Consider the following 22,289-nt stretch of genomic DNA (forward strand, 5'->3'; position numbering starts at 1 on the left):
GAGCTGCGTCTCGCGCAAGCTCAGCCAAGGTCGTCGCATCAAACTTCACCCAGGCCCGTCACATCTCGATTCATCCTCGCATTCCCTGTTTGCGCGCCTTTCTCTCTCTTCTTATCTCATACTAGGATCTCTCAACACTGGGTATACCTCTTGAATCCGGACCACCTCTAGTGCATACACGACACTCCATCCACCTTCCCCCTTCCCCGCGCGTCATCCACTTCTCTTGGTCGCGTCCCACCGCAATCATGGCCGAGCTTAGTGCAGAGGACGCTTTCCTCGCCTCCATGAGCGCTCAAGAGTATGACCCCAGTTCCTACGACCCTGCCGACCAGAACCCGGCTCAGGATCACGAAGAAGAGGAGGAGGAAGAGGAAGAGGAAGATGATGAAGACTATGATCCGTCCAGCTTCATGCCCGATCAACCTCAGCCTTCGGCCACTCCCCAGCCCGCCGCTGTCCAATCGCAGCCTCCTTCGCAGATTCCATCTCGTGTCGCCTCGCGCATGTCAGAGACGCCCGTCTCGCAACAGCCCAAGACGATCGGTGGCTTCATTGAAGAGGATGATGACGAAGACGATGAAGAGCAAGAGCAGGGCACAGGCACAAACGGTTCGCTCGCGCAGACTCCTGTGCAGCAGCAACAGAATGTACAAGCCGTATATAACCCTCCTACTGATGTACTTGAACAAGACCATGCCCCTTCTGCCATTCCCACACAAGGTGCTTCTGTCCAAGGCCAGCCCCTGCCGCAGTCCAATGCCCCTGTTCCCTCTGCTCAGAATGCTACTTCTGCTGCCGCTGCCGCTGCCGCTGCCGCATCCAAGCCGCGCTTGCCTCAAGACCGTGTTGGTCAGTTGGAGGACAGAATTGCCGATGACCCCAAGGGTGATGTTGATGCTTGGCTTGACTTGATTGCTCTGCACAGATCCAAGAACAAGCTCGACGATGCTCGCAGCGTCTACGACCGCTTCTTCGAAGTCTTCCCCACTGCTGTAAGTTTCCATTCTCTCCCAACGTCCCGAGATATTCGCGGCTAACAGGACTCGAGGCTGAACAATGGGTCGCCTACGCCCTCATGGAGCAAGACCAGGACGACTTCCTTCGCCTGGAGAACATCTTCAACATGGCCCTTCTCAAGAACTACAACGTACAGCTCTGGGGCATCTACCTCGACTACATCAGACGTCGCAACAACGTCATGACCGACGCGACAGGCCAGGCTCGCCAGACTATCACTCAGGCGTACGATTTCGCCCTCAACCTGATCGGCAACGACAAGGACTCTGGAAGCATGTGGCAGGACTACATCAACTTCATCAAGTCGGGTCCCGGCAACCCTGGAGGCAACGGCTGGCAGGACGCTCAGAAGATGGACCTCTTGCGCAAGGCCTACCAGCGTGCCATTACTGTCCCCATGCAGGCCACCACCAGCTTGTGGAAGGAGTACGACTCGTTTGAGATGGGTCTTAACAAGATGACCGTAAGTCACACCGCGTATCCATACTCTGGCAATCTGCTAATATCTTCGCAGGGTCGCAAATTCCTCCAAGAAAAGTCGCCCGCTTACATGACCGCTCGCACCTCTTACAACATTCTCCAGAAGATCACACAGGATTTAAAGCGCAGAACCGTCCCCACTCTTCCTCCGGCTCCCGGTTGCGACGGCGACGACGACTACCAGCAACAAGTCACCATCTGGCAAAACTGGGTCGAATGGGAAAAAGAGGATCCCCTCGTGCTGAAGGAGGAAGACATCAAAGCATACCGCGATCGCGTTCTCTATGTCTACAGACAGGCTACCATGGCTCTTCGCTTCTGGCCTCAGATCTGGTACGATGCCGCCGAGTTCTGCTTCGACAATGAAATGGAGACCGAGGCCAACGACTTCCTCGCTCAAGGCGCTTCAGCCAACCCGGAGAGCTGCCTTCTCGCTTTCGTCCGTGCCGACCGTATCGAGCAGACCATGCCTGTCGAGGACGGCGAAGAGAGCCTTGTCCGCCGTGGTGATGCTGTGAAGGAGCCTTACGACAACTGCCTGAATGCATTGTACGCTCTGATCGACAAGATCAGGGCACGCGAGCCTAAGGCTGTCGCTCAGATCAAAGACTATTACGAGTCTTTGCCTCCGTTATCTCGCGAACCCACTCCGGAAGCCAGGGATGACGACGATGATGAAGATTCAACAAGCAGACCTGCCTCGAACTCTAGAGATGCCGAGGAGAAGAGACAGATCGACGAGGTGCAAAAGGACACTGCCTCTCAGATCAAGACCGTCTCCAAGACATTGTCCTTTGTCTGGATCGCTCTCATGCGTGCCATGCGCCGAATCCAAGGCAAGGGCAAGCCTGATGCTCCTGTCGGAGGTCTTAGAAATGTCTTCGCTCTCGCGAGGAAGAGAGGTCGTATCACAAGCGATGTCTATGTGGCAACCGCGCTTATCGAATACCACTGTTACAAGGATCCGGCCGCAACGAAGATCTTCGAGCGCGGCATGAAGCTGTTCCCCGAGGACGAGCTGTTTGCTATGGAATACCTCAAGCATTTGATCGCTACTAACGATGTCACAAGTAAGTCCTTTTCAATTTCTCACGGAGTCGGCATGCTAACCACATACACAGATGCTCGTGCTGTCTTCGAGACTACTGTTTCTAAGCTCTCGGCTAAGCCCGAGAACGTTGCCAGAACTAAGCCTCTTTTCCTCTTTATCCACGAGTACGAGTCCAACTACGGCGAGTTGGCACAAATTACAAAGCTCGAGAAGCGCATGGCCGATCTCTTCCCCGAAGACCCATCCCTCGTCCGCTTTGGCCACCGCTTCAGAATTCCTACCTTTGATCCATGCACAGTCCGCACCATCATCAGTCCCAACGCACAAACGAGACCCAAGGGTACAGAGTCTGCGATACTCAGCACTGAGATTGAGCCAGTACCAAACCCTGCAGTTCTGTCTGCCGCCGCCGGCTATGTACAATCTCCCAAGCGCCCGCTTGACAACGCAGATTCTGATGCAGAACAACCTGCACGCAAGCTTGCGCGTGGTGAATCTCCACTCAAGGGTGCCGCCGGCCGCCGTCAACAGCAAAGACAGCGTGCAGAGGGCTACGGTTCACAAGTTGTGGCCCCACCGCCCAAGCCCCTTCCGAGAGACATCACTTTGCTTCTCAGCATGATCCCGAACGCTTCTACATACCCGGCCCAGGCGAGATTGAACGCTGAAAGCATGGTTGCTTTGATCAGAGGCATTGATCCCAGCAGAGCCATGCCCCAGGGTGGTGGCTATGGCGGCGGCAACTACAACTACGGCCGCTGAACCCGAGCTGTCATCGCATAACTTCACGGGTATTGAGTCAGTCGCGCGGATGCAGGGTGTTGTCCTGTCAGCTGAACCAGGCGCCTACGAAGAAGCACATACGGCTTGTTGCTCGACAACGAACCGCGGACTGCCGACTATTGCATTGCAGGGAGCATTTGGGCGTTGATTTGGTTTCTTTCTACGGCATCATGGGCCTGGAAAACGAGGGATGATGTCCTTCGGCTTGCTTTTCTTGCCTTCCGTCTGCCACTGTAATATATAAACGAACAACGAGGACAGAATTGACGACTTGCACATATCACTCTCTTCGAACGTAGAACATACTCCGTGATGATGCTCTTGCGTATGCAAAGGATGAAGTGTATGCAGCGGCTCCACGCAGACACGGCGCTTCGGCAACGCGCCTTGCGTCTCTCCGCTTTTCCCTTGCCGACAAACGACGTAGCCCTCAGCTGCTTCTGCGTCTGCCTCTGCTTCCGAGTCTGTACACCGAACGACTCTCGATCATGCCCCGGATTTGCCAGCGTTCGTTTGCTGCGGCCGACTCAGGCTGCTAGGACAGCTTCGTGAAGCCTGAATGGCTCGAGCTAGTGTCTGCCGCGATGCCGTAGTCCAGCTTGCCTTACAAGCAATGCGCACAAGCTCCTAGAGACCCAGCCTCCCTGATGCATGTCTCTCTCTTCCTTCGACATATGCATCATGCAAAGCTGGCGGCCAGTTGCCGGTGCGGGCCGAAGGGTATGACGAGAGATGATGCCAGATTGTAGTCCTGGTGCTCCCTGCTCAGCCTGGTTTGATGCTTGTTTGACCGTCTCTTTCTGCCAGCTGTGATGCTGCCTGCTTGATGGATCTTGTACCACTTGACTGCGTGCTCGAGTGGGTTGTGGCAGTCCTTCGTGGCGATGTCCTTTGTGTCCTCTGCAGATGGTCGGCGGCTCTGCTTGATGGATATAGGCATGGATTGTGTCGGGCTTTTGTCTCTATGCATCTTGCATTAGTCTTCTTGCTGAAGCAGGTAGGCCTGTGTACTCATCGATGACGCTTCTTCCTTGCAGCAAAGGACGCGGAGAAGACAGACAAGCAGGGTTGGTTTGATTGATACTCAAAGGGCAAGAAGTATCTGCAGTTTCGACTTGGCCCACATTCAATGCACCTTCTTCAGATTGCCTGGCAGCTTCGCAAACCGATGTGCAGGGAGCGCGACACGGTAGCTGTAGATTGCTAGCTTTCCGGCGTCCCACGCAGCGCTTTCGTCTCTTTTCAACTGGCGTTTGTGCTATCATCCACCGACTCTTGCCTTGTAGCTCAACCACAAAACCCTTTGCTCTTCGACGAAGTCAACATCACCAGTCCTTCTCTTCCTTTACACAGTCAGTCAATCCTACAGTGCGGTACCGACGGTCCTTCATCAACATCAAGTTCACCTTGCTCTGTTGCTTTGTAAGTTTTGTTTGCGCACACTTTTGTCAACCCAATCTTCAACCATCTAACCACCTCCACTACAGTTCATCTTCAACAAGCATCACCTCTGCATAGCTACCATCACTAGCATTACTTCCATCACTCCTGGTAAGTTGTTTCCTGGTCACGTCTTTGTGTCTCCGCTTCTCTTACCTCTTCTTCCGCACTTCATCTTTATCTCTACCACAAGATCTTCAACATTATCTCTTTCACAAGCACCTTCCTCAAACACCTTCCCCGTCAATCTCCGGTGTTTGATCTTCATCATCACTAGCTCCTGCCAATTCACTCCGTCCTCTGCACATTTACCTCCTGCCCGCGCAAACAAAGCTTGTTACTTACCAACCAAAAGCGAAGCCTCGGTCAACCTTTCTTCCTTGACAACCACCACATCAACCAACAGAGCCCTCAGGTTAGTCGCTCCTTCCTCTTCACAGTGCTCTTCATTGTCCTCTTCATCTCACCTTCCATTCTCACTCCGGCTTGTGGTATCACACCCTGCGGAGCAAACAACACCTTCCTCTGCTATATAAACCCGCTCCCTTCCGCCAACCAACCACTTCCTCTTCCAACCACTCCACCTTCTACTTTCTTCTCCAAAAATATTCACTCTTACTTCATCACCTTACATCTTCATCATCTATCACCACCACTCATCTATTCTCCATCTGCTCTATTACCACACTTTCTTCATCACCAACTGACGATATTGTCAAATCAGTGAAAGTCAAGACCTGATCTCCCTTCCACACTCAAACCATCTTCACCATGCTCAGTTCTTCTACCAAGCGTAACGCTCAGCGTGACAGCCAGTCTGGTGGCTCGTCCACCACTCAATCTGCCGGTGCTCGCTTGGACCTCGCCCGCTTTGATGGCAACCGTGACCCCGCTCCTGGCCCTGCTCCTCAGCTTGTCGAGGGCATCTCGAACAATGTGAAGAACATCGACGTTGGCGCCGCTATGTGGTCTGACGCTCGTGGTGCTCGTCATGCCTTCCAAGGCCGCCAGCCTCCATCCAAGCTCGGCAGAGAGGTCAATATCCGCCTCAACGCTTTCCCTGTGACTGGCCTGCCCACCAAGCCCATTTACCAATATCAGGTCATGGTTGGCACCGGTGCTGAGAAGCGCGGCCTGATCAAGGCTGTCTGGAACAGCAAGGCTACCAAGGAGCAGCTCGGCAATGGCTGGATCTTCGATGGCAACAGTCTCGCATGGTCGCAGCAGGACCGCGATGGTGAGACTCGCTTCAACGTGAACCTCGATAATGAGCAGGGTCGTACTGCTCGCCCTGGTCGCACCGATGTCCATCGTGTCGTCATCAGGAAGACCGCCACCATTGACTTCACCTGTCTCGATGCCTATCTGCGTGGCACCGCTGATTACGACAAGAAGATCCTCCAGGCCATCACCGTTTTGGATCACATCATGCGTGAGACTCCTTCTTCGAGATTCATCTCTATCAAGCGCTCCTTCTTCGCTGCCAACTCTCAACGCAGACCTCTCGGTGGTCATGTCGAGCACACCACTGGTGTTTACCAGTCCCTCCGCATCGCTCACCATCCTGCTGGTCATCGTCTGGTCGTCAATGCTGATGTCGCCAATGGCACCTTCTGGTCCGCTGGCCCTCTCTCAGCTGCTGTCTTGGCCGTCACGAGACTCAGAACCGAGGCTGAGATTGGTATGCTGCTCAGACCAGGCAACCTCAAGTTTAACGATCTCCGTCGCCTTCGCAAGCTTCGTGTTGTGGCTACTCATCGCAGAGGTGCTTCGGACGACTATGTGATTGACCAGTTCATGAACAAGGACTCCTCCTACATGCTTACCTTCAAGGATGGCTCCACAATGTCTGTGGCTCAATACTTCCAGACTGAACACAACGTTCGCTTGAGATATCCTGCTTGGCCAGTTGTTCGTATGACCAAGAAGGCCGTGCTTCCTCTAGAGCTCTTGAAGATCAAGGAGAACCAGAGATATACCTTCAAGCTAGATGAGGTTCAGACATCTGCGATGATCAAGCTTGCAGTCACTCCTCCTAGAGAGCGCTGGCAGGCTATTCAGAACGGTGTCAACATGATCAATTGGGCTGCGGACCCCTTCCTCAAGGAATACGGCATGAGTATCCAGGCCACTCCGATTGAACCTAAGGCTCGCCTCTTACAGAACCCCAAGCTTCAATTTGGTGGTACCGGTGCCGCTGCTCAGGCTGATCCTAAAACCTCTGGTCGCTGGGACCTTAAGGGCAAGAAGTTCTCCTCCGTTCCTCCTGCCGCGGCTCAGACCACCTGGGGTGTCTGTGTGCTACCCGGCAGAGGTCCTGTCGACAAGGCTGCCGTTGAGAGATTCGTTCAGGGCTTTATTACAGCCTACGGCGCTCATGGTGCTGCCCTTACACCGGCCATGAGAGCTCCCGCCATCTACTATGCCCCCAACAGCGAGCCTGCTACTATTGCAAAGGAGTGTTTCAAGATGGCTGGCAACAAGCACAACATGCGTCCTCAGATCCTCATGTTCATCCTTCAGGATAAGAACAGCATCACCTACGGTAGGATCAAGCGTTACTGCGAGTGCAACATTGGCCTTCCTTCTCAGTGTGTGCAGATGGCTCACGTTCAGAAGGGTCAAGCCCAGTACATCTCCAATGTGCTCATGAAATTCAATGCTAAGCTGGGTGGCTACACCAACACCGCTTTCAGCAGCGATGCCAACAAGAAGGGTCATCTTGAGAACAACACCGTTATCATCGGTGCCGACGTCTCTCACGCTGCTCCTGGTCTTCCGGGGCCCTCTATGGCTGCTATGACTGTCTCCATGAACCCTCAGGCCACCCGCTACGCCGCTGCCGTTGAGACCAATGGTCATCGCGTCGAGATGATTACTGACGAGAACATTGAGAAGCACATGATGTCGCTCGTCAAGAACGGCTGGTCTGCCAAGGTCGGCCAGGGCAAGGCTCCTACCACGGTCGTTTACTTCCGCGACGGTGTCTCCGAGGGTCAGTTCGCACAGGTCATTGACCAGGAAGTGGCTGCCATGAAGAGGGCCTTCACTAAGGTTGGTGTCAAGCCCAAGTTCCTTGTGATCATCGCCTCCAAGCGTCATCACGTCCGCTTCTTCCCTCAGAGTGGCGGTGACAAGAACGCCAATGCCCTTCCTGGTACTTTGGTCGAGACCGGTGTCACTCAGCCCTTCGAGAACGACTTCTACCTTTGTGCGCACACTGCCATCAAGGGTACTGCTCGTCCAGTTCATTACAACATCCTGCTCAACGAGCCCCAGTGGCCGAACGACAGAATCCACACCCTGATCTATGATCACTCCTACCAGTACATTCGTGCCACTACTCCTGTCTCGATCTTCCCTGCCGTTTACTACGCCCACATCGCTTCTCTGCGTGGTGCTCATCACTCCAAGGGCTTCGGCCAGCCGTTTGATGATCAGCGCACTGTCGTCTCCAGCATTGAGCCCGTCTACGAGCCGCTCTTCCCCATGGCTAACCCTGCAGTCATGAACCCCGGCATGTGGTTCATCTGAACGCGCCAGTCCAGACTGCTATGGACCTGGTTAGCTGAGCCGGCGAGCTCATTGAAGGCCTTTCCATCTCTTGCTTTCTGCGTATCTTTCCATCTTTTCACACTTCTCTTGATCACGTCCTTCTTCAGGATGCGAGAGAAGTAGTACTTCCGTCTGTAGCATAACTTGATTACTTCTGAATTTGAAAGCAACATTTTGACTTTCAAACCATGGTCCCTCTTTCGGACTTTTTTTGACGTGACCATGATGTTGACAGAAGATCTAAGTTGTATTGACAAGACAGGAAGTAAATTGAGCTTCTAGCGACTGATCGAGAGCAGACATTCATTCGAGGCAGCAAGCGACATTGGCTCACAGAAATATTCTGCCTTCTGCGTCAAGTTCGATACACTCAGAAACCACCAACTCATACCTTAGCAGCCGGACGTCAAAATCCATCAAAGAAGGGGAAGCAATGACAAGACCATCTGCCGAGTAGATGAGAGATGAAGAGGGACATGGGCTGACTGGAATGATGTCGAGGCAGAAGCATTGCAGAGGCCACTTACAGTTGACTCGAAGTCGCAAGGCCCAGAGACGCGGATGGCTACAGGAAGATTAAAGGTCAGATTATAGGAACGCGTCCGTTCACGTCTGGCATCATCTTTGCAAGGAAGAAGCAAGGTATTGGCAGAGACACAGACAACTGTCTTGGACTCGTGTATACGAACCGTGTTGTTCACGCATTTCACAGCTCTTTCTTTGGGCACGGATGGAGAATGGTATTGGTTTTCAATTCTTGGGTATGCTGAATTCGAGGTGGGATATCTTGTCGTTGTACGAAGATAGTGAAAGGTAAGGAAACAAGGAGACGGAGCTTTGAAGCTTTGTATTTCGTTTGGCGTGTCGCGGAAGATGGAGACAAATGATGCTGAGAGCTTCGGCGCATGCTTAAAGGGATTCGAGTGGTGACGTCGAGTGGCAGGAGGTTCGGGCTGATAGTGCGGGATCAGGGAGCTGCGTGGGTATGGCGGACGGAGGAATTGGCGCGTGGGAAGCGAGTCTGACGATTACTTGCGGGCCTTCTCCTCGAGCGACTTGACATAGCCCTCTATGCGCGAGACGGCTGACTGCAGAGCCTGCATTCACACAGCAGTTAGCCTTGCTGCCTCTTCTTCTCCTCTCCACTGCTTGGTCCAAAAACTCACGTAAATGTCCTCGGTCAACAGTTCGTTGGAGACACGGTACTCGTCAATGACATAGTAGTAAAGAGCTCCTCCGCTCAACACGGCCCCAGAGAGGAATCCGAGGATACTGTTCAAACACCACTGTCAGTCAAGTCACGCGACGACCGTGGGCTCAGGATCCGGAAGGAGGGTAGAGCTCGAGGAACAAGGGCAAGTGTTTCGTACCCGCCACGGAAGGCGCCCACGGGCTTGCGGACGGGCATGGCTCCTGCCGGTACCACTTGGAGCATGTGTGCTGAGCTCTGGAAGCTGCGGCGGCTGATGACGGGAGTAGAGAGGCTGGTAGCCAGACGGCGGGCTGGCATCGACATTGCGCGTGAGGCCATTGCGTGCTTGTGAGATGTGCGGGAGCTGCTAGAGCGATGCTGAGAAGTCCCGAGTGTCTGCGACAAGGTGTTTGCTATCGAGTTCGGGGATTGGGATGGGTAGACGGAAGGTCTAGGGTCCTCGGGTGATGACCAAATGCTTCGCCGCCAAACATGGAGAAGCTCTCTCCGCACCATCAATCCCGACACCCGATCACATGCATCTGCCTCATGCCAACTTTGCCTCAATCATCTGCCTCGTCCATTCACGTCCTTCAGGGGTTGTAGGCATTCCATCATTCAATTAATACCATCAAGATTATACTCTCTATCTATGCCGGTACTATGTCAAGCGACACTGGCTTGCATAGCCCATTATTATAAGTCGCAGGCCCAATGACCAAAGACGTAGTCCCCCAAACATTGCACCAATACAGCTGCTCAAGATTACCACTCTTGCACAAGAGTTGTCCACCTTGATTACTGCAAGGCAGCGGCACCGCAGAAACATTGTACATGCGCTCCACAGAGTTCATCCAGAAGGACGTGACAAAGTTGCCGTCCTCGACATTGGCAATGAAGCTCGATCGATATTCCACAAGCAGCCCGGGTGCGGTGAAGAAGAATTCGCTGGCTGCAGCTTTTCCTGCTGTGAAGCCCAGGAGTTCGTTGCCTCCTGGGAGCACTGCCCATTGCCCGTTGATCGCTGCGTTGCTCTTGCTCGAGACTTGCATGTAGAAGAGATCGGGTGTCGCAGTAGTCTGTTTGAATGTGTTAGCTATTATCCAGAGAACATGCAGACTGTTGTCGACTTACAGTGTGGTAAGCTGTTGTCGTGCTAGAGCTGACAATGGTTTGAACGGCGGTAACGGTTGAGGTAATCGTAGTGAAGCTATCAACCAAAACACTCCTTGTGACCGTGGGCGTAGGTACGTTCAAGCAGCTGCAAATGCTGGACTGCTGCGCATTGTTGAGGCCGTTGAAAAGTACAGGCTGACCCTTGTTGATGGGAACACTCGATGTCTTGACCGAGCTTGTGCTGACCTTCTGTGACGTGACGACAGCTTTGATAGAAGTGCTGATCTTCTTGACACTGCTCGTCATCTTCTTGGAGCTAATCGTGACCGGCTTGTTTGTGCTTGTCGTCTTCTTCAAACTTGTGCTGGCCTTCGGTGTGCTTGTGACTTTCTTGAAACTTGTGCTTGACGGCTTCTTGGTACTTGTTGTCTTTCTGCTTGAGCTCACCGCTCGCTCTTCGACACCGCGTTTGGTGATTCCTGAGCTTGCAGAAGCAGAGCTTCCTGCGGAAGTGGGGGAAAGATCGACAAATCCTGTGGATGATACAGTGCTCCCGGCGTTGGTCGATGTTCCATTAGAGAACAAAGTGCTGGAAATTGTAGCATTGGAAAAGCGGTTCGAAAAAGTGCTGCTACCACTGGAGATAAGCGACGAAGTCTCGGCTGACGATGAAGACGAAGATGATGCGGTTGTTGAGGTTGAGACTAAAGCAGAGTCCGATGTAGAAGAGGATCCTGAGACTGGAGCCATAATTCCATTGACCCGCATGCTTCCTTCGGACGAGGGACTTGTGCTTGTAGAAGGTCGAACGCTCGAAGGGCTCGTGGTGATGCTCGTAGACGAAGGCGCTGAAGCAGACGCAGAGGATGAAGCCGATTCGATGGACGAAGAAGACAGAGTTGAAGAAGAGCGTGTGCTGCTTGAAGACACCGAAGTAGAACTTGAGCTTCGGCTGCTGCTTGGAGATGGTGTCGAGCTGAGACGAGCGGTGCTGCTAGGAGACGATGTCGAGCTCAGACGAGCAATGCTTGAAGAACTTGGCAAACTTGACAAACTTGACGATGATCTAGTGCTGCCCGTCGAAGATGTCGGAGCACGGCTAGACGATGATTTCGATGAGGTCGACAGTGCCGATGAAGAAGATTTGGGCAGGGACGAAGTCGAACTTTTTGTACTTGAAGAGCTGCTGGCACTCTTGCTGCTGCTGATGCTGCTGCTGGGTCTGGCGGAGCTACTGCTCTTCTTGCTAGACGTGCTTGTACTCTTCTTGATTCTAGTATCCGATGCATTGAATGAGCTAGTTGTTGTTGCCGTGACGTTCTTAGTGACATTCCTATAAGTCGTCAATCAACTGGTAGCTTCTTGTTTGCAACCGTTCCACATACTTGGTCGAGGTGACTGTCTTGGACACAGTCGCAGTCACTACATGTTTCGACGGCGACGAAGGCTTAATGGTTTTGTTCACAGTCTTTGTAGAGACCTTGAGAAGAGATTGGCAGTAAGGAGTAGCAACAGAAGGGTTCAGCTTGGTGACCACAGACTGTATACTCTGAATCGTGCAGGTATTGACGGCACGCTCTTGGAAATCCAGAGGAGAGCCGATGACCATGCCGGCGGCCGCTATGGGCAAGAAAATGTCTGATGCACGCATCCCTTCTGCCTTTCAAGTTGCTTCGAAAAACCGAGTGTTGGTCAGAGGTTGTATCAAGTGTCAAACATGGAAAGGACTAATGTGTCGTCAAACAGACAAATCAAGAACTTAACTGGCAGATGGTTACAGTGTTATACTTCGAAGCGCATCTCACCACGGGCAGTATACGAGAGACCATTTTTACCGTTGTCTGGCAGGTGATATATCGTACGCCATTTTGTACGGCAGAGTGTTTTGAGAACCCATGTGAATCTGGAGTGGAGAGCGTTCGTGGACGACCGTTGACTGTTGAAATAAAATACCGTTGGAAAGGCCAGCCCGGCGCTCATGTGGCTTGGCTCTTTCCTGTTTCGGTCATCTGAGACCTCGGTATATGTCTGTCTATCGATTTCACCAGGTACCGAAGACCTATCTAAGGTCGAGAACGTTCGGAGTTCAGCTCAGTCCTCGTCCCTGTCCCTCCCCAGCTCGCCCGACAGAAGTCGATTGGAAAGTAGGGCTCCCATGTTGAGTTTACGGAGGACGACTCGCTGGAGAACAGTTGCAAGTAGCATATTGCTTTACTTTCGGTCGTACAGAGATAGCAATCAGATCTCATCGCGGCGTGTGCTGAACACAGCTTATCCGCGACCGTCTAGAGCAAATGAAAACCCATGTTCTGGGCCAGACCCCGATGCTGCGAAGTTGCTTTCACAAACGGGTTCTCATCAAGTTCAGCAGCTTAGCTACAGTAGTCTGCGCTTATGACAGAACGAGTACCGCTGAAGCAAGAGAACACTGGGAACTTCGAATCACGACCTCACTAGGAAGATTGTAGCGGATGCTTGATTCATGCCACAAGTCCAGATCATTGCGGGCAATAGAAGATCTGAAGTCAGATCCATGTCATGTGTGCCTCGTCCACGTCGACAAAACCGTTGGGTATTTCGCCGCTGACAGTCACCCAGCTCGATCGACCAAGTGACTTGTCTGCTTCAACGCTGTACGTCGAGATGCACCGCGGGGATGGTCGTCCCGTGTACGAAATGGGGAATGTCAACATAGCATCTGGCTTGCGCGTGCTTTGCTTAGGAGCAGAACGCCCGGACAAAGGCACCAGACTTTCGCGTCCTGCCGAGCCAACGCTTATTCAGGTTTTCAAGACATGGAGATGCCACGAGAAGAGGCCGTGCAGAGTGGCGTATTGATCAGATCAAGAGCCGATGTACCACAATTCAACACCAAGGATTCCAAACTTCTCACCCTCGTCGCTCAGGCGTGCATTGCCGAAGGTAGGACACGGCGAGCTGATTCCCCTAGCCAAGTTGTTGTCTAGCCAGAGTCCGTAGTGACCGTCGCCGCCGCCAATGCTCAAGAAGCTTTGCTGACAGAAGATGGTATAGTCATTTTCGCCAGTGTAGGGGAAAGCCTTGAAGCGGATTCTATCAGGAGTCGATGTCCCACTTCTTGGTGTGGAGGAGTTTAAAGAGGACTTCTTTGTGGTAGCTATGGTTGTGCTGCGCTGCATGTGTGTAGTGTCGGCCGACGGCGGCGGAGGCAGCGATGAGAGGTCCGGTAGAGAGGGCAGACGAAAGGCGCTCCACAAGAAGCACTCCCCAGTGCCGTAGTAATGCGGGTGAGGCTGTGGAGGATCGGAGAGATATGCGCCAAAAATCTGCGGAATAATGTCAGTACTTGCAGAAGAGACGTTTGTTTTGCTCGTCCATGACTGACCCCTTGGCTGGCATCTCTGACGACAAGGACAAAGCCGCCTCTTTTGCCTCTGTACTCGTCGCTCAAACTGTACAGACTGCTCAGAGATGTGCCGTTCTGCTCCAACGAGTAAATCAACTTCCATTCATCAACCAGCTGCACTCGCGGTGGGACAAGCAAGCGAATCTCTTCAGCGAGGGCTTTCTCCAACAATCTACTGGAGAGTGTTGTACTCTCTCTATAGCCCGAGAGAGTCAGAGGAGTCAAGGGCGGGGGCTGGAAGGGAGAGAGATGGCGCTTGGGAGCGTCATAGAAAGTGGCAGAGGGGGCCATGGTGCCGTTGTAGTTTGCTGACAAGGCACGAGCGAGGGCGGTAGGAGCTTCGTCTGCGCTGAGCCGGCGAAGGAGGCCACTGAAGGTATACGAGACGGGGTATGTAATGTGCTGAAAGAAGCTGCCTTCGTTCTTCGGACTGCCACTGTCTTTACGTCCAGGGTCCTTGTCGTTATCTAGGGGTGACGGGCTGGTGTCGCGTGTATAGATGGCCGAAGAGGATTCGTCGCCTAGAGGAGGAAGAGAGGGAAATTGAGAGCGAGTGGGAGAGGGAGAATTGGATAGGCGCTGCATGACAGATGGTTTGATGGTTATTAGTCAGTTTCACCATTTGGCAGTCGGTGAACACTGCTTTTTTATTAATTCCCGGCGATGCTTGTGTCAACCCACACGTCACCGCGACCATGACAACACTCGGACGCTATTTGTCCTGATTAGGCACTTGCGTCTTATTGGCTTCGAGTGCTCGACATTCCGTCGCGTGAGCTTAGTGTTTTTTCGGGACATCATTCTAGTTTTTTTCACAGCTTCTCTTCCGAGATAACAGGCAGAAGAGACCTATCACGCGTTGCCCGCCATAGTCGTCTTTCAGACACGGCGGTGGATACTTGACCAAAACAGAAATAGAAGCGCGCGTACCTGAAGCCACGTTCCCCACGCCAAGCGTGAGCTATACAGCAACCAAGCAACAATACATGTCCAACCAGACAATTAATTCTTGCAACCTCTATGTTTCTGGCTGAAGATGCCATTCGAACCCGGTGATGGTCGGCGCTCAGTGTCTCCGTTAAGCACGGGACGCTCGTCGCCTGCTCTGCGTGCTCCTCGCCGGGTCGAGGACGGTATGTGCGTTTGCGTGCCTCTCAAGAGAGAACATCGTTCTGACTACAATCAGCTGTTGCGCAGAAGGACAAGACGACTCGACGTTATGCTACGGCTATCGAACGCGCCCTTTCGTCCTTCGACAGCGCTCAGCAAGAATGGGCCGACTACATTGCCTTTCTAGCCCGTCTCCTCAGGGCCCTCCATCCCCCTCCTCCGTCGCTTGAATACCTGCCTCACGCTCAATCCGTTGCCTTGCGACTGGCACAATGTCTCAATCCTGCCTTGCCCTCGGGTGTTCACCAAAAAGCCCTCGACGTCTACGCCAGCATCTTCTCCTTCCTCCCTCCTCCATCTCTTGGTCAGACACTACACGTATACCTACCAGGATTAGTCCCCGTCCTGTCCTTCGCCTCTCTATCTGTACGACCCTTGTTCTACTCGGTCGTTGAGGACCGCATCTTGAAGCTGGATTCCGAGCATATTCGCCCTGCTACAAAGTCACTCATTTTGGCCTTGCTACCTGGTATCGAGGATGAAACAAGTGAGGACTTCGATAGAGCTTTCCACATTCTCGACACTTTGCGCCAGTCATCCTCTCGCGATATAGAGGATGGTCCACATGCAGAAGGGAAGGACGGCTATTTCTGGCAGTGCTTCTTTCTCGCTGTAATCACGAATCCGTCTCGTAGGCAGGGCGCTCTTGCTTTCCTGACTCGCAAACTCCCAAACTTCGCGCCATCCAAGACATCCACAGAATCGGCCCAGACCGAGCATCGCACCCTTCCCTTGGCTGCGCAAGCTGCTATCAATCCTGAGCCCGGTCTGCTCGTGCGTTGTTTCGCTGCTGGTCTTCAAGATTCGCAGATTCTGGTCCAGCGCGGATTCCTCGATCTTCTCGTCACGCACTTACCTCTTCATTCTCCTGTCTTTCGCAACCATGTCAGATCCAAAGACATGGTACTAATCACTACCGCTGCCGCTAATTGTGTGCTGAGAAGAGACATGAGCTTGAATCGTAGGCTATGGTCATGGTTCCTCGGTCCCGATGCGACTGCTTCCGAGGCTGAAGACGGCGCGCCCTTGTCGCCCACAGACTCACGTGGCAACGTTTCACAGAAACAAGCTCTATACTTCCAGAAGCATGGTGCGGCTCCTCTAGAGAAGAGCATCATGAACATGCTCGGTCAGCAATGTGCCAATCCGGCAGCCCGTGCGAGACCCTTCCGCGTATGTCTCTCTCTGATGGATCGCTGGGAAGTCGGTGGCTTGATCGTCCCCAAGGTTCTACTCCCCGCTCTTCGAAACGTGTTTGAGTACAGCCATGCCAGTACTCCAAAACAACTCGAGGAAGTCGTTCGCAGCGCGAGTCTCTTCTTCGATGGTGTGGAAAGCAGTCTGATCTGGTCACGTCTTATCAGTGTGCTTCTCTCATCTTTTGATTTGCGACAATTTGCTGAAATAGACTCAATTCGGAGCCTTGAGTTTCTGCATTTCGTCGTTGATCGCTTTGATATACGTGATGAAGAGATGCTCCTGAGGCACATTCCAAACACGCTACTAATTCTGCTATCTCGTCTTGGTTCTATCCTGCGCGAGGACACAGATGAATCAGAACGTTTCATGGTTCTTGTGTTGGGTTTCGCACAACGTCTGTTGCGCGTGCTACCTCCGCGTGCTTTCGCTATGGATGAACCAGATGCTTCTCTTGAGACTACTTGGCAACCTGCGAAGCGCCCCTCAGTTGTCAAGATACTCGTGCAGCAGTATATGAAAGAGGACTTCGAAGAAACAACAACAGAATCCGAGGGATTGAACCGCAAGTGCATCGCTGAGTACACGATACAAAGCGTGATGGAGGTGCTGAAACTAGTTCTGACCTCAAAGGTTTTGGTGAACCAATTAGGTCTGATCACAGATTGTTTCGTGAGCATCATTACCAAGACACCGAACTCAGAAGCTTTTCGCAGTGCGAACATCCATGACACATTTAAACAGGCGCTTGAAAAGGAGAGTCTGCTGCAGGACTCCTCGACTGAGCAGTCCTCGTTCCTGGTCATCAGCTCAATCATGTCGGTCATAGTCGCAAGCCTTTCAGGGAATCAGTCGCAATATTTCAGCCACGAACAGATCATGGATCTTCAGACCAATGTTCTGAACGGTATTTGGCACCACCTATCGCCGTTTAGACCAAAGTACCATGTCGAGGCTGTGCGACTCATATGGCAACTTGAGAGTTTGACCAAGGCCGAACATCAGGTCGAAGCACGTCTGGCCTTACTCGTCAGTGATCAATCTGAGACCGATGGTTCGGAACTCGCATCCAGGTTTACGGTGCTTTGGGAACATACCATGCAAAGCTTCAACCTAAGGTCCGAAGGCTCCGGACGGCCGATGTCTCGCAGACCCAGTGTTATGCCCACTGCAGGCGAATCTGGTAGTGACGTTGACTCGGAAAAGGTTCTGACGAGACCTCTGCTCTTGCTTCTGGACTCGCTCAACTCCGAAGGTACAGGAGCTGCTGACGTCGTCCGTTCATGGCTGCAAAGTCTCTCTAGCCTAGACAGAATCTTCTACATCATATGCTCTAAGCTACAGAATGACGTGGAATGTTTTGTGGACCAAGCAAGCAGGAAGGAGGGTCGTCATCGAACCAAAAGAAACGCACAACAGAGTCTGGACGACATTCACTTCTGTTTTCAACACTTACGGAATCTTCTGCGAAATCCCAACGAACATATGTGGCTCACTCTCTCAAACCTCCAGTTCGGATTTCCGAGCGGCCCCCGAAGTCAAATCGCAAAGACTGATGCCATCGAATTTCTTGCAAGGATGTGCTTGAAAACACTCGCCCTGCAAGGGCACACAGTCTCGCAGTCACTACAACATGCCTCGCTCACTATTCTTCAGACCCTCATTGAGTGTCCGAACCCGCCACTCCTGAATCAGCTCGAGGTTGACAATGCATTGATTGATATATTAAGTAAGGCTCTAAAAGGTCCGATCGGAGCACTGCAGACTGTTTACCTCGAGACAATATCCAAGGCCCTCAAGCTGCGAGCGACATCTGTGCAGAGCGCATTTGCCCCGCCGAAGAGTCCGCTCGCCTCTCACAGACCTTCGCTCACCATCGAAGTGCCCGAGAAGATACCGCTACCGATGGTCTCTACGCCTCCACCGGAGCTCTTGGATTGTCTTCGAAGCGGGTTATCGTCACCCTCAAGTCGCTTGTTCTTGGAACATTGGGTTGACTTCCTTGACCAGGTCCTACCACTTTATGCAGATGCGGTGTTCGCAAATCTGTTGCCGCTAGTCGAATGCATATGTAAGCAGGTTTCGAATGCTTTCCGTTATGTGAAGCATATCTCGCACTCGACCAAAGAGAGGATCGAGTCTGTGCCTATATCTACCCTCTCTGCACTACTACATGGGCTTGAGCTTGTTCTTGCTCACGTTCATCGCCAATTTCAGAATGAAGAGGTCATAATGCCTGCACCAAAGTCTCCTGAGCCTTCGCAGGGCTTCTTTGGCAACATTTCGGGTGTATTTGCGCAAGACGGCCAACACGCGCCACCGAGCAAGACCAGTCGCATGAACAGTAGGCTCACCATGATACTGTCATTCCAGGACGCTATCCGTATTTGTTTCTCTATCTGGGCATGGGCGAGTAATGAGAGTGGCCGATCAGACACGACATGTGCGGCAACCACTTCGTTGAATGCACTAAAACTGAGGAATCGAACGAGAAAAATTCTTGAGAATCTTTTCGCCGCTGAGGGGTTGGAGTGTCTGGAGACATTAGCACTGATCTGGTCCCGACCCAAACCTTCTGAGGAAGCCGAGTCTGCGGCCGTATTCAGTCTGCTTCTAGTCTTGGATGGATCACGGCCAAAGAACACCGTCCCTGTAATCATTAATGCTCTTTACAGTCGGACGAATATCGATGCTCTGGATATTGGACGCAGGTCAAGCTTGACTTCCGATCTTTCCACGGCAGAAGTGGCCGCTTTCTTGCTTAGCTATTCGCGTGCAATCGAAGACGACGCCACTGACGAAATATGGACTGAGTGCACGATTTTCTTGAGAGACGTGCTCTCTAATCCACTGCCTCACAGACAAATTCTCCCCTCCCTCTTGGAGTTCACCGTCTTGCTCGCTGAGAAGATCGACAACACTAATTTCGGCGAACTGCGTAAGATGCGTCGCGAATTAGGCGATATCTTCCTTCGCTTGTTGACGGCGACATTCACGGCAAGACCGCTTACCAATATTCTTGAGGCCCCAACGACTGGGTCGCAGCTTCCTAGTGGTGCTAGCGACCTCATACACAGTCTACTCTATGTGACGCCAAAACTCCCCACCATATTGCAGAGTAGCGACAGAGTTCAGACGGCTGTGAACATCATCTCGAGTAATGTCATGACACCGGCCTTCCATGCGAAATCGTTCCCCGAAAACATCAATAGAGACTTGTTGAAACTCTTCGAATGCGTTGCTCAGCAGGGATCAACATCCAAGTACTGGAAGAAGGATATCGCAGACGCGTTCAACAACCCTCGACTGTTGACTTGTTCTACGGAATTGATTCAGGACGGGTGGTATCCTGTGCTTCGCAAGTGGGCGTTGAGCGACAAGGATCGTCTTCCGGAGCTGCTGTCGAAGATCACCACACCTTCGACTGCCGGTATCATGTTTGGCGTAGGCGCTAATGCTGCACGTCTCGAAGCCGACCGCAAGACTCAGCTTACTCTGCGGAAGACAATGCTTCTCATGCTTGCCTGCGAGCAAGACACTTTCGTAGGCAGTCTGACACAGATTCTGGACAAGGTTATCGATCTGTGTACCGCCGATCCCTCTTCCTCGCCTTCATCTACCACAAGATCAGAAGTTTTCATGGTTTTGCGCGCAATGATTTTGTCATTCTCGCCAGTCCATCTATCTGCCGTCTGGCCTGTCTTGAATGCTAATCTTCAAAGAGCGATCACGACATGCTTGCCTGGTGGAAGTGTGCACGAGCAAGAGACGTATAGTAATCTCTCACTCTTGCAAGCCTGTAAGCTCCTCGATCTCCTGACGACTCTGTCGCCTGACGAGTTCCAACTGCACGAATGGCTCTACATCACCGACACAATCGACGCTGTCTACCGTCCCGTGGACCTCAATCCGGTCGCCCTAACTGACGAAGTAGCAGAGGTCTTGGGCATGGAAAACTCCGAGCATTCCGTGTTTACACCTTCCAACGCCCTCGGCACATCACCTTCTGAGAGCGGTGCTAGAAAGCCTTTCTTGGGTGGCTCCGTTATGGACGGCGCAGACACAAAAGCGATGGCCAAGGACGACTTTCTGCGCAGTGTGCTACAGCCGTTCTTTAGTCAGCTGAGCATGTACTCGTATGAAGCTACGTACAGTATGGGTGTACCTGATGTGGAGGTGTGTAGACGAGGCTTGTTGGAGGACGTTTTGGATGAAAGTACAATGGCTTGAGAAGGCGGTTGACCAGTAATTAGCCTGTGTCAGCGAAACTATGATGCTGATTCTCTTGCAATTATCTCCCCTGGCCCCTGCAAGGAACGCCTGTTGCTCGGCCTTGACTCCGATGCACGTCAACATAGATCCTTGCATATGCATGTACTGTATATTTGTAACCGACGTAAGTGATGTAGATGGGAGAAGACTGTTCTATGCATGTCATTGAGATAATCTGCTTGATTCGATATGACGTGTTCCTTGGATGCACGTATGAGCACAACAAAGGCGATGTAGTGATGACCTCCTTCTCCAATGAATGTTTGACCGAAATTGTCACGACCTCGACGGTCACGTCTTTCTTCTGATAGTATTCAAAACGCGCACGTTAGACATCAAAGACTTTCAAATTAGCATGCTTGTACGCGAAGAAACTTATGGATAGACGACATTATTGCGTTGTGAAGATGCAAGAAGATGTTTATGGAAGCATCAGTCGGACCCAGTTTCAGTCCTAGGAATTGAGAAACGACAACCATCTGCCACCTCGCGTTTACCTGGAGATTCGAAGTCATAGACATCCGAGAATAGGCTGTATCATCTAGAAGCACATCAGTCTGTATCTTGATGTATATTTGTGTACCTTCAAGCCGATTGTGGACTCATTTCAATAGATAGAATTACGTGACAGGGTTGTACCAGCAGCCACGAGACTTAATCACACCCATATTTGAAATTCAGGGCCGTGCGGCGAACTCTAAACCGATGCACAGATGTATGAGTAATACAGATGTTCGATGACTGAGCAAGTCTCTAACCCGTCCGGAGGACACTCCATTCCGTCAGTCTTCAAGCCGAAGTTCGTTCGATGCAATCGACCAGATCATTCGGTACAGACTCGGGTAAGTCGCAAAAGTGGTATCGGCCGAAGCGAAAAAGCGTCAACATCTTGAGGGAGGCCTGTGTTTCAAGGTCTATTTGGAACTAAAGTCGGATAACTGCGAAGGTCGTCCGAACTTGGAGGTGCGAGTGTACCCCGAATCATCGAAAGCCATATTCAACCATGTACGGCTTTTGAAGATCTGTGCGTGCTTACTTTGGAGTGCCTACTTGGTTGAGCTCAAGTACAGTGTTTTTGTGTGATGGCATCGGAAATCGGAATTTGTAAATACGATGGAGTCCAATATCCTCGCTGAACAGGCCACTCAGTCGCGTGGCACGACGAACCATTTCGTCAATAAGCGAATACTCTGCGGTCGCTGTGGAGCGAGCGAGAAGCACGAGAGGGGCTTTCTGGTCTCTCATCTATATTGATGGAGTTCCCATCATGGATAATGTAAGTTGTTGGCCTCGGGAGTCGACAGTACCGCAGGGAGGGCTCCATGAAGAGCCGCAAATGATATTGTGTTGCCGAACCTCGAAGGATTCATTAATGTTACGCTTTGGGTGCGTATTCCGAGAACGAGCAACTCAAAAATTTCATACAAAATAGGCGAGCAGACGCAACAGTCAGCCCATGAGCTCTTGCCCTATTTAGGGCTTTCAGTATCGTCGCTCAACGAGATCAGTAACCAGCAGCTGGAGTGTTTCTCTTGGTATGGGTCTCGAATCGAACAGTCAAGATATGAACAACACATCGCGAGAAGAATGAATCGGCGCTCGGCACCCGTGCCAATCAGAGGTTTGAA

At 52.1% G+C, this 22,289-nt stretch overlaps 6 protein-coding genes across 6 annotated transcripts; 3 read left to right on the plus strand and 3 right to left on the minus strand.

Moving 5' to 3' along the window:
* Positions 1-506: 506 nt before the first annotated feature.
* AUEXF2481DRAFT_67360 (uncharacterized protein) lies at positions 507-3,313 on the plus strand (the record flags this gene model as incomplete). Its single annotated transcript, XM_013486659.1, has 4 exons — positions 507-995; positions 1,052-1,483; positions 1,535-2,570; positions 2,622-3,313. 4 exons carry the CDS (start codon positions 507-509, stop codon positions 3,311-3,313), a joined length of 2,649 nt encoding a protein of 882 aa, XP_013342113.1.
* Positions 3,314-5,545: 2,232 nt separating this feature from the next.
* On the plus strand, positions 5,546-8,308 carry AUEXF2481DRAFT_31176 (uncharacterized protein; the record flags this gene model as incomplete). The annotated part of the gene is made up of 1 exon (XM_013486569.1): positions 5,546-8,308. One exon carries the CDS (start codon positions 5,546-5,548, stop codon positions 8,306-8,308), a length of 2,763 nt encoding a protein of 920 aa, XP_013342023.1.
* Positions 8,309-8,939: 631 nt separating this feature from the next.
* On the minus strand, positions 8,940-9,820 carry AUEXF2481DRAFT_41839 (uncharacterized protein). The gene is made up of 3 exons (XM_013486622.1): positions 9,700-9,820; positions 9,496-9,601; positions 8,940-9,426 (listed from the first exon to the last, which is right to left on the minus strand). Exons 1-3 carry the CDS (start codon positions 9,735-9,737, stop codon positions 9,358-9,360), a joined length of 213 nt encoding a protein of 70 aa, XP_013342076.1. The 5' UTR covers positions 9,738-9,820; the 3' UTR covers positions 8,940-9,357.
* A 351-nt stretch (positions 9,821-10,171) lies between these two features.
* On the minus strand, positions 10,172-12,246 carry AUEXF2481DRAFT_6678 (uncharacterized protein; the record flags this gene model as incomplete). The annotated part of the gene is made up of 3 exons (XM_013486517.1): positions 10,172-10,600; positions 10,656-11,970; positions 12,023-12,246. The coding sequence occupies 3 exons, from the start codon at positions 12,244-12,246 to the stop codon at positions 10,172-10,174; spliced, it is 1,968 nt and encodes a 655-aa protein (XP_013341971.1).
* A 1,234-nt stretch (positions 12,247-13,480) lies between these two features.
* AUEXF2481DRAFT_6679 (uncharacterized protein) lies at positions 13,481-14,607 on the minus strand (the record flags this gene model as incomplete). Its single annotated transcript, XM_013486518.1, has 2 exons — positions 13,481-13,942; positions 14,002-14,607. 2 exons carry the CDS (start codon positions 14,605-14,607, stop codon positions 13,481-13,483), a joined length of 1,068 nt encoding a protein of 355 aa, XP_013341972.1.
* A 241-nt stretch (positions 14,608-14,848) lies between these two features.
* Positions 14,849-21,021, plus strand: AUEXF2481DRAFT_109881 (uncharacterized protein). Its single transcript, XM_013486709.1, has 2 exons — positions 14,849-15,155; positions 15,209-21,021. Exons 1-2 carry the CDS (start codon positions 15,059-15,061, stop codon positions 20,617-20,619), a joined length of 5,508 nt encoding a protein of 1,835 aa, XP_013342163.1. The 5' UTR covers positions 14,849-15,058; the 3' UTR covers positions 20,620-21,021.
* The last annotated feature ends 1,268 nt before the right edge of the window (positions 21,022-22,289 follow it).

The sequence above is a fragment of the Aureobasidium subglaciale genome, assembly GCF_000721755.1.
Source record: "Aureobasidium subglaciale EXF-2481 unplaced genomic scaffold scaffold_16, whole genome shotgun sequence".
NCBI classification, from domain to species: Eukaryota; Fungi; Ascomycota; class Dothideomycetes; order Dothideales; family Saccotheciaceae; genus Aureobasidium; species Aureobasidium subglaciale.